General features: G+C 38.2%; 2 protein-coding genes across 2 annotated transcripts in view; one reads left to right on the top strand and one right to left on the bottom strand.

The window, feature by feature from the left end:
• Positions 1 to 18356, top strand: part of LOC131893939 (vomeronasal type-2 receptor 116-like) — a 64235-nt gene that overhangs the window by 44662 nt on the left and 1217 nt on the right. Inside the window, exons 2-6 of the mRNA XM_059244086.1 lie at positions 952 to 1198; positions 10489 to 10780; positions 11163 to 11966; positions 12859 to 13086; positions 16494 to 16617. Coding sequence (XP_059100069.1) covers positions 952 to 1198; positions 10489 to 10780; positions 11163 to 11966; positions 12859 to 13086; positions 16494 to 16617 — 1695 coding nt within the window. The remainder of the gene's footprint in view (positions 1 to 951; positions 1199 to 10488; positions 10781 to 11162; positions 11967 to 12858; positions 13087 to 16493; positions 16618 to 18356) is intronic.
• Positions 8567 to 18356, bottom strand: part of LOC131893928 (vomeronasal type-2 receptor 116-like) — a 49683-nt gene continuing 39893 nt past the window's right edge. The window contains exon 2 of the transcript XR_009374771.1: positions 8567 to 9197. The gene's annotated coding sequence lies outside the window, so the exon portion shown is untranslated. The remainder of the gene's footprint in view (positions 9198 to 18356) is intronic.

Here is an 18356-nt window from a genome sequence, read left to right on the forward strand (position 1 = left end):
CAATGAGTTCTCCCACTGGCAATACATATTCTAGAATGCAGCCACAATTCTATGATATGACAATGGAATAAAAACTACTTGCACATTGAACACAGGCTTTATTCCCAGTTACTAATGTGTTCTAAGCTACTGGACACAGTGGTGCTTTGGAGTCACTACTCAGATTTGAGATAAGCATGAGCAAATAGATAATGAAGGATAAAGTTGAAGAAATAGGTCACCAGAAGGAACTGAATTCAGAGAAGGAGATCATGTTTTATATCCAAATACGTAACTTAGTTTCTCATGGAGAATGATGGCCTGGGCATTTCTGGACACAGTATAAGGCAAGGAATTTGTGGATTTGACCTGATCATTGGAGCTTCACATAACGGAGAGCAGGGATACTAGTTGGTTATTTTGTCTCTGTGACTGATGTAGCATGGGCCATACTGCTCATGATCTATGAATGGTGGATGCCATACACATGAGACTGAGTCTCTCTTATTTGCACTTGGGAATAGAACACACAGTGTGTCCACATGAACTCTGATTGTCATGGGTCATTTCAATTCTTTACCTTCACATCTAACCGTCCATCTTCTGATACATTCTGCTGAGATCATTTCTAAAGGTGTTGAAACAAATAACTCATTGACGCTGTCCTGGGACCAATCTGCCCAACATTGCTTTCTCCCATGGACCTCAATACCCAGGGATATGAGCTGATGTCATAGGACCTAAGGCTGAGATGTCCTCAGATTGTTTTCCAACCCATGTTTTTGTACATCTGCTGTGAACCTCACCTGCAGAGCCCTAGGTCAGAGAGTCCTTGACATTTCTCCAGGGTAGTGGAGCCACCTGGAGAGCAAGGCATCTCAGCCACATAAGTGATCTCTCCAGTAGGCAGCAGACATAAAAGCAGATGTGTATACATGGTTATCTATTTGATAAACCCTTCTGTATCCACAGACCACACTACCGGCTTAGAGATTTGGAAGCAGGACCTGATGCTCACTCTGCATTTCTTCCTCTGGCTCGTGAACATCCCCCTCCTTATGTCCAACCTCACTCACCCCAAGTGCTTTTGGAGAATGAAGCAGAATGAAGACAAGCATGGAGCGGTGGTGTCAGGTTGTGTCTTTTACCTTCTTGCAGCGCAGAGCAGTGAAGTGCAGATGTACTTAAAAAGCTATTTCAGGTTTGCCCTGGATGTGATGTAAGTGTATTTGGATTTTTCATATAAATGTCATGATATATAATGCGTGATAGGTGTGTGAATGGGCAGAGCAATGCTGTGATCTTCCATCCTTTTCTCCCAATCTTATTCCAAGATCTGATGCAAAATACATTTTGATTTTCAATAGTCACTGTATTCATAGTAGCAACGTGTGAGATTTTTAAATTTATTCCAATTAGCCTCCATTTACATGGCTGAAAGCCAAGTTGAAAACAACATTCTTTACTTTGTTCTACTATAGGTAGCCTTTCTTTTCACAGGTGCCATTGTGAGGTAGACAGTGGTGTCCTAAGACAAGAAACTCCAGACTACCACAATGAATTCAGTAGTCACAAGGCTCATTCGAGTCTCTTTTCGAGTCTTCCAGTGTCACATGTATCAGTGTGTGACTCCTAGTTCAGAGGCAGGGTCTCTAATATTTGTGCCACTCCTCAGTGGGGAGAGTATCCATGTAACCATTTCGTTCAGCTTTCAGATACTCTGCATGTGATCACTCCACACCTCTGCAGCTGTGAGGAGAAGGATGTATGAGATCTGTCTAATGTGAGGTACTTGGGTGTGTCCTTTGTCCTCCCCTCTCTTGAACACATGCACAGTCACAGGCTTTTTGGGGTTGCAAAGGTCAAGTCTGTCTCTATCTTCAAAGTCAAAAAGGAATGTCTGCATTTCAAATGTTGTATTTTCATCCAGAAAATGCTAGCATATCACTTATAGTGGTGACACCTTACTCCCCTTCTCACTTGTTAGAGCGACAGGTGCTGCCTGTGGTAGCTGTCAATGTTTGAGAACTGGGATGGAGACACTGGGTCATCTCTGCTACTGTAAATGATGTGTGTGTCTGATGTGTGTTTGTCTGATGTTTTAAGTCTAAATGTTTTATTCTCTAATACTTACATTTACCTCTACTCTTCTTTTTCTTGTTTCTTTTTTTGTTAAGGATTTTTTTTTTATTAATTTGACATACCAACCGTGTACTCCCTCTCTTCCCTCCTCTCACATTCCAGCTTTTTCCCCTCCCCAAACCACTATTCATTCCGTCCTCCAATAAGGTGTCCTCCATGGGGAATCAGCAGAGCTTGGTACATTCAGTAGAGGCAGGCCCAAGGCCCTCTCCCTGCATCAAGTCTGTAAAAGTTGTTCCTTCATATATAGTGTGCTTCAAAAAGCCACCTCATGCACCAGGGATGGATCCTGATCCTACTGCCAGGGGGCCCATTAATCAGATCATTACACAACTGTCTGCCTTATGCAGAGAGCCTAGTCCAGTCTCATGGAGGTTCCGAAGCTGTTGGGCAAAGTTCATGAGGTCCCACTAATTTGGTTTGGTGTTCTCTGTAGGTTTCTCTATTATGATCTTGATGCCCCTTGCTAATAGAATCTCTCTTCTCTCTCTTTGACTGAAGCCCTGGAGATTGGCCTGGTGCTTGGCTGTGGATCTCCACAAGTGCTTTCATTAGTTACTGGATGAATGCTCTATGATGACAGATAATAATATTCACTCATGTGATCACTAGGGTAAGCCAGTTCAGGCACCCTCTCCACTATTGCTAGTAGTCTAAGCTGGGGCGTTCTTGTGGAACCCTGGGAACTTCCCTAGTACTCAGCTTCAAGCTGTCCCCATGATGTCTCCCTTTATCATGGTATCTCTTTCATTGCTCTCCCACTCCTTCCCAATTCCAGTTCGACCATGCCGTCCTCCTGTATTCTCTCAATTAAGTTTTTAAAGAAAACATTTTCACGATATTGGGTATCCATATATATATATATATATATATATATATATATATATGTGTGTGTGTGTGTGTGTGTGTGTGTGTGTGTGTGTGTAAGATTTCCCCATCTACTAATGATATATTCAGTTTCTTCATTATTTTGAAGTTTTCATTATTGATGTCCTTCAAGTTTTTATTAAGTTTATTTTACCGTATTTCTGAGGCAATAGTGAACTCGGTTTCTTTAATTTCTTTCTCAGTAAATGTGTTCTTTGTATGTAAGGAAGCAACTGAGTTTTGTGGTAATTTTGTATTCTGTCATTGTGATGTAAATAAGTTTCTGTGGAGTGTTTAGGATCTCAAAAATGAAGCCTGTTGTTGGTTTCTATTGTGTTCATTGATATGAAAAGAGGTTGAATTTTTGTCCCAAGTATTTTTGGCATCTAGCCAGATGACACTGTGATTCATTTCTTAAGCCGTTTATGCAATACGTTACATTCTTAGATTTCCTTATCCTGATCCATTGTTGCATCTCTGGAAAGAAACCTACGATCATTGTGAATGATTTAATCTAAGGTGTTCTTTAATTGGTTTTAAAAGTACTATATTAAGAATCTACAAATAGCTGGTCATGATGGAGCATGTCTGTAATCCTAGCACTCTGGAGGCAGACATAAGCAGTCTCTGGTGATTTCAAGACCAACCTTGTCTACATTGTGAATTACAGGATAGCCAGGGAGACATAACTGACCCTGTCTCAAAAAGATATGAGTGTTTTATTAAATGATCATATGTTTTGTTTTGTATAAATCTTTTTTGGACATCAGAACGACACTTCCTTCATATCTATATTTAGAAAGTACTTCATCCATTTCTGTTGAATGGACTAATTTAATAGCTCAATAGCATTGGTGTTAGTTATTGGAAGATTTATTTCTATCTAGTAGTGACTACTACTAGTCTGGTGGGTTTTAGTTGGAAGATGATTTTTTATTACTGTTTCAATCTCAATCATTAGAGTAGATTTGCTTAAGGTGTTTGCCACATCTTGGTTTAATTTTTCTAACAGATACCAGCTGTGGGATGTTCTATATGTCAAATGTGTTTCTCTGATTGATTAATAAATAAAACACTGATTGGCCAGTAACCAGGCAGAAAGTATAGGTGGGAGAAGCAGATAGGAAAATTCTGCAAAGTGGAAGGCTGAGGCATAGAGACACTACCAGCTGCCACCATGACAAGTGAGCTGTAAGGTACTGGTAAGCCATGAACCACGTGGCAAGTTATGGATTAATAAAAATGGGTTAATTTAAGATATAAAAACAGATAATGAGAAGCCTGCCATACCCATACAGTTTGTAAACAGTACAGGTCTCTGTGTGTTTACTTGTTGGGGTCTGAGTGGCTGTGGGACTGACGGATGACAGAGATTTGTATTGACTGTGGACCAGGCAAAAAAACTCCAGCTACAGATACCTTAAGAAAATGCAACAAGAATGTCATTCAAACAATTCTCAGAAATTGAAAGGAAAGTAATAGAAACAATGATATTTTAAAAACTCAGTATGTCCCTGACACCAAAACCAGATAAGGAATCATCAAAACAGAATAAAGGAAAACCCAATCATAGGCAAAGATTACTGATGTACTTAAACCAAATATTCTCCAGAAAATACATGCAATCCAAATTCAAGTATGTGTCAGCAAGATCCACTGTGGACTAGGTAGCATTATTCTAGGGTTGGAAAGATGGTTTAACACCAAAACTCAGTGAATGTCACAGACAGCTTTAATAGACAAGGCAGGCATGACACGATCATCTCAACAGATGCAGAAAAGGCATCTGACAATCTACAGTATCCATAAAACTTTTGGGATAGAAGGATAATGTCTCAACGGGATGAAGTCTGCATAGGACAAACCCATGTCAAGCATTATTCCAAATGGAGGATATCTGAGAACCTTTCCTTAAAAACACCGAAGGAGGGAAGATGCTCATTTATGTATCACAAAGGTAAATCTTTTTCATATTCTGCTAAAACAATAAGCCCAGAAAAACACTGAATGAATCAAGAAAAGAAGTCAAACATTTTCACCAGTAGATAATATGAACTTGTACATGAGGTGGTCAACACTCCCTGAGTGTGTCTTAGACCTAAAGTATACAATCAGGAATAGAGGAGAATACAAAATCAAGATACAAAATATCATTTTTGTGTACAAGGAATGATGATACTGAAAAGAAGTCAAGAAAGCAATCACAGTTACAATAGCTTCCCACAATAAAATACCTGAGAAAAATGCAACCAAGGAACTCAAGGGTCTTCATGGTGAAGATTTTGTAACTGTAAGGAAAGAAAGAGAAGACAATGGAAGATGAAACTATCTGACATATTGATGGGTTTGCAAAATCAATGTGTACATTAATACTTGGTTGCATTACCAATATAATCTAAGATTCTATGCAATCTCCATCAAAATTCCATTGAAACATAACTAATAAACACAGACAAAAACAAAGCAAAATTTCACATAAAAATCAGACTCCAGATAGACCAAGCAAAGGTGAATAAAGGAAACAATGCTGGAGTTACCACAATGTGTGTGTCCAAGTTATAACCTTGGGCAATAGTAACAGAGGACCACAGTGCTAACTCGGTATTATATAAATGTTTCAAGAAAGCAAAATGGAAAACTCATAATTCAATTCTTTGAGTATAGTCACTGGGCTTTGACAAAGGGTTCAGCAACAACCGGTGTAGAAGATTCAGTCTCCTCAACCAATATTGGTAGGAAACCGAACATTAAGGATTAGTATCACAAATGTATATGAACATCAAGGAAATAATAGCCAAATTAAAAATGGGGTAAAGAATTAATCAGTGGGATCTCAGAAGATTAAACACAAATGTCTGAACAACACTTAAAGAAAATATTCTTAGCCATCACAGAAATGCAAATAAATACTCCTTTGAAAATTCCTCTTACATCAGTCAGAATGGCCAAGATCAATAAAACAAATGACAGCCTATGCTGGTGAGGATTCCAGGAGTGGGGAACACTTATTGATTGCTTGTGGGGGTAAAAACATGTGCAGCCACTATGGACACCAGTGTGACAATTCCTCATGAGGTTGTGAATCTATCTCCTTTAAGATCCAGCGATATTATTCTTGGGCACATACTCAAAGTATTCTGCATCTTGCTACGCAGACACTTGTTCATCATTTTCTCTCTTGTTTTATTTATAATTGTTGGAAATTGTAAGCATCCTAGAACCTCATCAACTGAGGAATGGATAATGAAATCATAGCACATTTGAACTATGCGGTATTTTTTCAGTTGTAATAATTTTTTCAAAAGGAATTCCAGAACAATGCCAGAGGCCCACCTATGGTGATATTTTATTTGTACTAAAATGTTATTTGAATGTTAATAAAAAAAGTTTTCCGGGGGTCAGAGGTATTAGCAAGCCATAGGAAAGCCAGGTGGTGGTGGTGCATGCCTTTAATCCCATCACTTGGTAGGCAGAGCTAGGTAAGTCTCTGTGTGTTTAGGGATAGAGCCAGCATTGGATACACACGCCTTTAATCTCAATACCAACCATAGAAGACCTGGAGGTCTGTACAGACAGGCAGTGACGAGGGGGTCATGTGGTTGGGTTTACAACCAATGAGAGGGCAGAATAGAAAGTCTACATAAAGACTTTATCACAGGAAGTAGCTCTCTTTTGGAGAGGTAGGACCACTGCAGGAGGAAGGGTAAGGTTTTAGCTCTTAGCTCTGACCTCTTGGCTTTCTTCTTTGCATTGGTTCTGAGTTTCTTATTTAATAAGACAGTTGTTTACATCTACACCCTCCATCAGACACTGTTCTGTGTTTGGGGAATCCTACTGGAGAGAGAGAGAGAGAGAGAGCAAGGAGCGTAGGATGCAGAGTGATCAAGGACATCACAAGAAAACTCACAGAAACATCTAACCTGGGATCTTAGTGGCTCAGGGAGACTGAACCAACAACAGGAAGCCTGCATGGTAGTGACAGTTTTGTAGCTTTGTCTTCTTGTGGGACTCCTAACAGTGCGAACAGGGCCTATCTCTGACACTTTTACTGGCATTGGAACCCTACTATTTATCCTGGGCTGCCTTAACAAGGGGATGTGCTTAGTCTTCCTGATACTTGGTATGGCATAATTTGTTGATAACCATTGGAGGCCTGACCCTTTCTGAATAGGAAAGTAGGAGAAGTGGATGGTGGAGGGGAAGAAATCAGGTGGGGGAATGGCTTGGATGAGAGGAAGGAGGGGAAACTGTGGTCAGGATATAAAATAATAAATAATTATTTATAAACTGTTACTTCGAAGGTTCCTAAATATTTACATGTGTAAAGGAAGTCTGAATGGAATCATCAAATAAAGGGGGGAACAGTGCCCCAGCTAGACATTTTCTGCACCAAATATTTATCTAATGCCAGGAACAGGTTACATATCTTGTTGAGTCATTAGCCAAATTGGATCCATGGAAACTACCAAACATCATTGGCTGTTCCCAAGGCTATGGGTTACTCCACACAAGTTTCTGTAAAGGCTTTATTGCAGAAGACACCACTTATTATTTCAATGAACATGGAGAAGTCAAGCTAGTTCTCTCTAAAGCCTTCACCACCACTGACTTGCATTCATGGTACTGGCAGGTATTCTGCATTCTACCAGAGGAGAATTGTAACCACCAATCCAGCTACAGACTTTGTGATCTACAGTGATGACCTGCCTGTATGATACATAAGTACAATAATGGCATAAATACTAGGGGTTTAACCAACCAATGTCTGACTGGATTTAAAGTCCACTCCATGAAATGGAACTCGACCTGACATGGATAAAGATTCCCTGAACTTCAGAGTATACATGTCAAAGACATAGGGGGAAATTTAGTAACATTATTCTGTTTAAGGAACACAGTAATAAATTGAATTCTAATGATATTCTGCTATACCATTGACCAGTGCATCACTCAATTCTCATCATAGAAGATGCTTCCTGTAGTAGATGGGAACTAACCCAGCAATCCACAACTGAACAGTGTACAGAGAATGAGGAACTTTGAAGCACATTGTCTTCAGTGAGTTGTCTCATCAATTCCTTCAACTCTAAGCTCAGAGATCTAAGTGGAAGAGGAGACAGACAAAATGATGAGTCAAAGGTGGTAGATAACTGCAAGGAAGTAGTGTCTTCCACACACTGTTACATATATAAGCTCACCCAGACTGTGTGAGCATGCCAAAGGCCTGTTGAGTTTCAAATGGTACAGGTTCATATGGTGTCTCATAATTGTGAGGAGCAAGTGCCCAACAATTCTCACTCCTAAAAAAGAAGCTATTTGAAATTGATACTTGCTTTGAAAGGGAAAATCTGTTTTCTCTAGTGGAGTCTCACTGAGCATATTATTAGACACATTTTAGAACCAGTCCCATGCACAGAAGTAGTTGGATAACACAAAATGGAGAGAACAGTATTTTTGTAGACTGTTTTGTCTTAATTTGCTTCCCTTGGTCTTCTTTGTGTATTTGTTTATTTTTCAATTTTTATATTTATTATTATATTTTATTTATTTATTTTCTTGATTTTACATTCCATCCAAAGGTTCCCCTCCTTACCCTCTTCCTAGGTCCCCCTCCTTTATTCTCCAACCTCACCACATCCAATCTTCCTTCACTGTTATTCTTTAGATACAGGCAAGAATCCCATGGATATCAGTGAGTCCTGGTATATCAAGCTGCAGTGAGAACAGGCAACCATTCTTCCACCAAGGTTGCATCAGGCAGTCCAGCAGGAGAAATGAGTCCCCAAAGCAGGCAACAGAGTCAGAGACATCCCCCTGCTCTCACTGCTAGGAGTCCTACTTGAAGACCAATTTACATAATTGTAACATATAGGCATGGAGTCTTGGTCAGTCCTATGTAGGTTCGCTGGTTGTCTTTTCAGTCTCTGTGAGCCCTTCTGAGCCCAGGTTAGTTGATTCTGTGGGTTTCCATGTGGTGACCTTGACACCACTAGGTCCTACAATCCTTGCTTTCCCTCTTCTGCAGTATTCCCCATGCTCTGCTCAATGTTTGGCTGTTGCAATTTGTCCCACCTACAAGATATGTTGGGGTAAATGTGTTGCAGAAATTGTGGGAGTGACCAACAGATAAATGGAACTGCTGGAGACCCATACCATGAGAGGAAATATCCCTTGAGGACCAGGACTCAGAATCACGATATCTCAGAGACCTAGGATAGAAGCAAACAAGAATGGGAAAAAAATTGGATGGAATAATTCCAAATGATATCCCTTTATAGTCATAAACTGATGTCTAGACCAATTGTCATAAGAGACACTTCACAATCAACTTGTGGAAAGAGATGTCTATTTGGTTTCTGATGTTTATTTTAATTTTCATTTTTATGTTTTTTTTTCTTTTTTTCCTTTTCGTAGCTGAGAACCAAACACAGGACCTTGCACTTTCTAGGCAAGTGCTCTACCACTAAGCTAAATCCTTAAACCCCCTTGTGGTATTCTCTTTGCACTTTTCTCCTCTTTTTTTTTTAACGAAAAATAGAGGACAAAACAATATAAAGGGAGGAAGATAGGTAGTTTAGGAGGACCCAGAAAAAATTGGGAGAAGAGAAAAACATTATCAAAAAACACTCTAGGAACAAATTCAATTTAATAGGCAATCCCCACATAGATAGAGTGGAGAAGAGACAGCCTACTCAAGAAATTCTAGTGGAAAACCTGACAACCAGAGGTTGAAAAGAAGTATCTCCCAACCATTGTCCTGCTCCAAAATCAAGTCCAAATGGATCAAACACTTTAGTGTAAGTCCAGAAAGCATGAATCTGATAAAGAAAACATGGAACAAACATTTAAATATATAGAATAACTCAGGAAATAAGACTACATTTTAACAAGTGTGATTGCATAAAACTAAATTTGTTTGCATTCAAATATGTTATGAGGATGTTAAGAGGCAGCCCACACACAGAAGGAAAAATATCTACTGGCTGCACTAGACTGAAGAATATCTAGAATATAGAAAGTAGCAATAAACTGGGGCTGTAGACACGAGTCATCAGTTAAGAGCACTTGCTGATCTGTCAAAGGATCTGAGTTCAGTTTCAACCACCCATGTTGGAAGGCACCTCAAAACCACTTCAAATTCCAGCTCTGCAGGATCCAGCTTCCTCTTCTGGCCCCCAAGAAAACTGCATTCTCAAGCTTCCTACAGATACACACACATATCATTTATCAAACGTGAATCCATTACTCAAATTGCCAAGATCAAATTCTCTGTCAAAGTGGACAAGAACACATTTCTCATTTTTGTGACATCCACTCTCATCAACCATTTAGGTTTTTTCAAGCTCTCAAGCATCTCCTGTTTTGCCAACTTGACAACACAGGGGAATTTGTCAAGCTATATATGAAAATGACATCGAACGCATGATAATCCTTGTATTAACTACAAAGCATTCATCTATAGTGCCTTATCCATACTAAAACCCGTGCCTTTATTTTCAGAATACCACCAGCAAATCAACAGTTTGCTCTGCCTTTGGCTTTTGCTGTGGACGAAATCAACAGGAATCAATATCTTCTACCAAATGTGTCTCTCATATTTTACTTCTTCACAGACCTTTTTCATGATAAACAAGCATTTCAAAAGTTCATATACATTACTATGAAAAGGTATAGACCTCTTCTTAACTACATCTGTAAACATAAGACCAAATGTCGTGTAATGATTACAGGACCAATGTTAACCCCATCCATGAGCCTGGCTCAATTATTTGAGCTCTACAGATATCCACAGGTGAGGTTGTTTGAGTGTAAATTATGGAATCTTTCTCATTTTTTGGCTAAGCCTGATGCTGAGGAGAGCATAAGGGGGAGATTGGCTTCACATTAATGTAAATCAGGTTCAAGTGTAATTAATCATCCACTCAATGGGTCATTCCCAATTCATCATTTGATATGTAGATGAGAAGAAGAATTAGCAGTCAAGGTGATTTTCCTTGAACAAATTGTAGAAAGTTGATTTTCTGCAGGTTTCTAAAAGTGTAGTATAACTGTAATAATAGGGAAAATTGCCCTTCCTGTCATTTCAAACTGGTGCTTCACACACTTCAGGGCTCCCATTGAGATTTATGACAGTCTTCTACCTCATGCTGCTCCCTGTGTTTTATGTCCTTCAGCTCACCTATGGACCTTTCCATCCTATCCTGAGTGATCATGAACTATTTCCCAGTCTGTATCAGATGGCCCCCAAGGACACAGCTCTGGCCCTGGCCATGGTCTCTTTGATGATTCGCATCAACTGGAACTGGGTTGGGCTGGCCATCTCAGATGATGACCAGGGTCTCCAATTTCTCTCAGATCTGAGAGGAGAAAGTGAAGTCCAAAGAGTCTGCTTAGCCTTTGTGATCGTGATCCCAGTCAACATGGACTTATACATTTCAAGAGCTGAAGTATATAACAAGCAAATTGAGACATCATCTACAAATGTTGTTATCATTTATGGTGACACAGACAGTACTCTAGCTGTGTGCTTCAGAATGTGGGTATCACAGGGTATACAGAGAATATGGGTCACCACCTCACAGTGGGATGTCACTACAAGTAAGGGAGACTTCACAGTTGACTCATTCCATGGGGCTCTTTCTTTTGCACACCACCATGCTGAGATTTCTGGTTTAAAAAATTTTGTTCAGACATTGAACTCTTCTAAATACACAGACCTATTCCTGGAACGACTGGGGTGGATGTACTTTAGCTGTGAAGCCTCCACATCTAACTGTAACACAGTGCAGAACTGCTCATTCAATGCCTCACTGGAATGGTTAAAGCTACAGAGTTTTGACATGGCCTTTAGTGATGATGCTTATGATATATACAATGCTGTGTATGCTATGGCCCATGCTCTCCATGAAATGCTTCTTCAACAAGTAGAAAACCAGCCAATCAAGACTCTGAGAGAAGTGGATTCTGACTGCTCACAGGTACTGTATCTTTTAATGGATGGTACTTGGTGCCATCAATTTTATAATCTTTAAAGAGTGTCTCACATGCTGAAACCAATATTTGTCATGTATGTGTTGTTCACTATAAGGGATGGTGTGCATAAGTGTACACACCTGATTCTGACACCACTGTAGGCTCTGGGGAACTTATCCGTCATGATTCAAGATATACTGCTGATTCAGTTCAGTAGTTACTTGTGTACCTGTGTGTGAGTATATTTGCGACTGATTTTCTGTATGTTTTTGTGTTTGTTTCTGTGTACGTGTTTGTGTCTTTGTGGGTGTCTAAATGCATTTCTGTGACTTTGTATGCATGTGTATAGATGTGCTACTTTGCATGTGTGAATATCTTTCTCCTGTGTTTTTTCATGACTGTATATCTAAGCATATTTTTATTGTGTGTGTCTCTTTGTGAATGTTTTTTATCAGTGTGTGTCTCTCTGTGTGTATTTTTTGTCTTTATGTGCCTATGTGTTTCTGTGTGTGTGTCTGTATTTGATTGCTTAGGTCTGTCTGTATGTGTGTGTTAGTGTGTATGTGTATTAATGAGTGTGGCTGTATTATTTGTGTGCCTCTGCATGGGTGTCTGTGTGGAAGTGTTTGTTGGTTTGTTTGTTTATGTGTGTGTGTGTGTGTGTATGTGTGTGTTTATGGTGCATATTTATGTTTGATGTTTGTGTGTTTGTCTCTGTTTGTGTTTGATGGTTCCCCCTGAGAGAACTAAAATTCTAGGAACATAATTATTTTATTTATTCACATGCTTTCATTGAGTTTCTCCCTTGGGCACCTTCAATGAATTTGCCTTAGGATAAAATAAAATCATTTTCAGACTTAAAGGAATATAGAATAAAGAATATTGCCTATCTTCCAGCTTTACCTATTTCTGAAGAAGATGCACTTTGTTAATCCTGTTGGAGATGTAATAAATATGAATCAGAAAGAAAAACTGCAAGCAGACTATGGCATTTACCACATTTGTAATTTCCCCCATGGTGTTGGACTTAAGGTGAAAATAGGCGAGTTTAAGCCATATTTTCCACATGGTCAACAGCTCCATGTATATGAAGATATGATAGAGTGGGCCACAGGAAGTAGACAGGTAGGTCTGACCAAAATGTATTGATGTACACTTCAGAGTTGTAGCCACTGTCAAGTGAGGCCGTTTGGGTTTCTCTGTGACTTAGTGAAATTAGAAGGATGGTCATGTAAAGACTCAATTTTAAACTTCTAGATGATGTTTCTTCCCTTCAGATTTTAAAAATATGATTTTTTGGTAAGTTTTTGAAAATCTAAGACCAACATATGATGTATTTTTATCATATCAAAAACACTCTGATTTATAAACAAATATAAAACTAGATATGACCAACATTTGATGTTATTCCCAGTAAATTTATCAATATTCTCTTGGTTCCATTGATTACTGCCCATTGATTTTCTTCTCTTCTGTTGAATCTCTAATCCACATGCTGGAAAGACTGAAGCTATTTGTAAGGAAAGATTTGGAACTAGGAACAGATACGCAAGTCATTAATTTATATTCTATAAATTTATTCAAGTATGTTGACTAGGAGGTCCTAAACTGCCTACTTGTCTAACAATACATTCATATTTCATGGGCCACCTTAGATATTTTATTAATTAAAGTTTGTTTTTTAGAATTTTTATGTATATGGATGTTTTGCCTGTATCTATCTCTTACATATGAGTATTAGGTATGTCAGTATGCCCAGAGAGGAATTATGACACACAGGAACTGAAGACCATTTTGAGCCTGTGTGTAGGAGTTGGGAGATTGAGCAGCAAGTGTGATAGGTTGCTAAGCCACCTCTCCAGCCCTCAATCATAATTTCTAAATGAATCCTTCATTAGAAGAGCATTGCTTTGCACCTTAATTCTTGCATAACTTTTCAAAAAAACAAACAAATGAAAAAATAAACAGAAAGATTTGTACTGTTTTTTTCTTTGGTTGGACAGGCACTCATAATTATAATTTGGCTTTGAGAAAATTTGAAAATAAAATATCCCATTATGTGTCTCCAGATATATCATAGTTATTGATTCTGATTTGTCTAATTTTATAGTATCTGAACTACATTGCCTAGTACAATATTGTTTGTTGCATTTGAAAGGGTTTTACTTCCAGAAAGTGTGCAAAATTAATCTGAAGTGATATCTCAAGTTGCTATGGTAGAGTTGAATCAAGATTTAATATTCTATTTTCACAGTGATGAGAAAATTATGGTCAGAGAACAGAGCAAATGGGTTCAACTTTTAGCTACTAGCCTGTACCACTAGATCAGATGTGAGCAATGAAATCACAAGTCTGCTTCTACCAGGCCTAACTTGAAAGAACATTACAAAACATCAACCAGAAGGATAGGGAGGACTAAAAACAAACCAATATGTGCCATATTCTAGATATGCAAATTGTAAGCAGAAATGAAACTTGCAAACAATGAGGAAGCTGGACTCCAAATGATACAATCATAGGCTTACATGACAGTGAACTCAATGACATACTAAACAAAGACTTCAAAGAATAATTATAAGAATGTTCCAGAAATCAAAGAGCATACAAATTACGTCTAAGGAAAATCCAATTAGATCACAAACACTTGCAAATAATAAAGAATTTTGTGAAAATGTGACAAAAATTCAATAAAGGTACAATAGCAATGAAGAATTCATACTAACATTCTGAAAATGAAAGATACAACAATTCACACAGCAAACTGTATAAAATATGTTACGAAGAGAATATCTCAAGTAGAAGACAGGCTATTGAGACTTGAAAGAAGACAGATGAATTATAATTCAAACTATGACAAAGATAAAACAATAAGGAAGGATGAAGAAAACACAAGAGATTTAGGGGACATCAATAAAAGACCAAATTAAGAAAGTACAGGCACAAGAGGAGGACAACATATGAAAGGACCAAAGGTGTTTCTAATAAAATGACAGCCAAAATTTTACCAAATTCTGGGGAAATATGGCCATCCAGATACAGGAAGCAGTCAGAGTGCCCAACAGACAGGTTCAGAAAAGGACCTGCCTTTTTAGAATATTCCTTAAAATCTCCATTATGCAGAATACAGAGGAATTTTAGGCTAAAAGACAGAAAGAAGGTCAAAATCATTGAAAGTCCTCATCATAATCACAGTATCTTTAATCATAGACACTTTAAAATGAGGGAGTATCAATTATGTGTTTCATACAGAGAAAAAATTTACAACTTAAATTATTATACCCAACAAAGCTATCCTTCATAATTTCAGGAAGATAGAGAAACTTGTAATGGTGAACACAAATTGCAGGAATATTTAGCTATTGGAACATCATTAAGAAAGACACTCCCACAGTGTCTTTACACATTACACACTCCCTTAAAACGAATATTAAGTTAATCAGTAGATGTCACAGGAATGTGTAGACTACACTAGATCAGTAGACAGAAGAGGATAGGTTTGAAATTCATCAAAACTTACAAAAACACAAATTGACAATAATCACAAATAACTAATTAATAACTGAATTTGAAGAATCCCACTCTCTAATCAAAGGACACAGACAAGGAAATTTAAAAAACAAACAAACAAACAATATTGTCTTGCTAGTGCACTCATAAAAAAGAATAGAGTCTCTGCAGTACAGGAAAAAGACCATTCCAGGTACAGTGAATCAGAAAGAAGAAAACTGTAGTCCAATCAATGAACATGGGTGGAGAAATTCTCAAGTAAATACTAGGAAACAGGTCTCAACAGCACCTCAGAAAGATCAATCCCTACAGGGATGTAAGGCTGGTTCAACATATGCAGATCAATCAATTATAATATGTCACATAAATATATGCTAGGACAGAAATTATATGCTCTTTGAAAAAGATACAGAAAAGGTCTTAAATGATGTCCAGCATCCCTTCAGAGAAAGCAAACAAAGAAACAAAAAAAACACATTTGAAAAATAGAAAGGACATTTTTTTGACAAAATAAGTTTTTTATAAAACAGAACATAGAAAACATTGTACTACATGGAGAGAAACTTAAAGCATTTCCACTAAATTCAGAAATGGAATCAAGTGTGGTGGTGTTTCTCAGAATTAATAAAAAACTAAAAATTTGGTCAACAATATGACCAAAGACCAATTAGACAGAGACAACTTCTCAATTAAGTCTCTCTTTTTTGTTGTAGCTATGCTTTGTGTCAAGTTGACAAAACTAAGCTACACAGTGGGAGGGAGGGTTGTTCAGTTCAGGCATTCCAGTGGTGATACAACATACACTCCTAGATCTTCCTGAACTTTTAGTAGTTCAGAAGCACCTCAACACTTCATCAATTCATTCTCACTTATTCATGTGTGGACTTGTACAATGTACTGAAAGAAATGTGTTCACTCAGGTCATGTATAGAAAGAAAACTTGTTAACTACTCAACATGATGAGATGCTATAACTATTGAAGGAGTAGTCAAACTCCTGCCCAGCATCTGTCTGCTTTTCCTCAGATGCCCTCTGCTGTGTGCAGTGTTGATTGTCCCCCTGGATTCATTAAAATTCATCAAGAAGGAATGGCAGCCTGCTGTTTTGATTGCACCCTCTGCCCAGCAAATGAGATTTCCAATGAGACAGGTAAGTGTTGACTGCAGGGAGATTGACTGTCTTCTGCTATCCACACTGCACTCTTCTAGTGTGTAGGCATACATGCAGGCAGAGGACTGTATATATAATAAATAACTAAATCTTTAAAAAAAGCTATTTAGGGTCAGTGAGAAGAGTTAGCATGTAAATCTCTTGCCACAATTCTGATGACCTGAATTCATCTTAGGAAGCCCATTGAAATGAGATGGAGCCAACTCCTACACGATGCCCTCTTGACACTTTGTACTGTACACACACACACACACACACACACACACACACACACACAAACACACACATATTTGTAAAAAATAAACAGAATGTAATAAAATTGATTTAAGATAATAACTATTAAGGGCATTTATAATAATAAATACCAACAAAAATAAACAAAAACTTTATGTTTATATATATTTGAATTAGGCATATGCAGAGGATAGTAAGTCCATACAGGGCCAGGTCCATGTGATGGCCACTGGAGGCATCTGATGCCCTTTGTACCAGAGTTATAGGTAGTAATATGGAACTTCACATGTTCTGGCAACTGGACTTAGGCCCCCTGTAAGAGCAGATCATGTTCTTAACACATAGCCATCTTTCCAGCCCCTTAAAGAACAACAAACAAAAAATGTAACCATAGCTGGCCATAAATGCTAGGTTGGTTTTGTTCATGGAATGACTTAAAATCCTGGAAGCACATTATTGTTCTCCTTTATTATCCACAATTTAGCACAATTACAATCATATTTCCCTTGCTTGCTGTGGTGGAAATTACAACTTATGAATGGGGTATTATTGTTCAATTCAAATATTCTGTGTTACCACTCTCACTTGAGAGTTGTCCTGTTGTCTTGTTCATGATGTTTTACCAACAACTAATTTACCATTGAGTACATTAGTAGAACCTCAGTCGGTTGGAGTCCACAGAAGTTTCCTAGTGATATCTGTGCTTGCTTTCCCAGTAGGGCTGCATAAGAAGATGATTGGACCTCAGCCCTGGGTACTAGGTGTTTGGTAGTGTCTACATTTAGTTGTATCTACTGAGGGGGATGTCTTTTGCCTCCCCCCTTGACATTGATATAAAAAGCCCTTTTGAATAAAGTTTTGGGCTGGGGGATTAAGATCTAGGCCTCACTGAAATGATCCTGTGTTTCTCTCTCTCTCTCTCTCTCTCTCTCTCTCTCTCTCTCTCTCTCTCTGTCTTTGTCTCTCTCTCTTCCCTCTATATTTTTATCTAAATCTCTTATCCCTCACTCCCCAAGAACACCCATGGGGAAAATGTTGTGGCAGGTCCCCACACAGGTCTCATGTAGAAGGAAATTAGGGAAGGAAGTAAGTGCTCTGTGCTCACAAAGGTGATTATATAAGATACAAGACTTCTAGGTGCTATGTGTGTATAGAGTTTTCTACCTTAACAGCAGGGTTATTTCATATTATACATTGCTGGGTATCCTTATTTCCTGATGAGGATACAACTAAGGGCATTATATTTCATTAATTTTTCTTGAGAATTTCATACATATTTATAAAACCTCCCTCTCTCCCCATTCTCTTTTCAACATATCCCATGCAAGAAAATCTCTCAAACTCATGAGCTCTTTTTCATTTATTATTTTCAAACACTCTTTTGCATTTACTGCTTTCTCATACATATGCACTTGCACACACACACACACACACACAAAATAGATTTTATTTGTTGTTGCTCGGCTACTCATGTGTTTGGTGAT

Source organism: Peromyscus eremicus, chromosome 1 (genome assembly GCF_949786415.1).
Source record: "Peromyscus eremicus chromosome 1, PerEre_H2_v1, whole genome shotgun sequence".
Taxonomy (NCBI): Eukaryota; Metazoa; Chordata; class Mammalia; order Rodentia; family Cricetidae; genus Peromyscus; species Peromyscus eremicus.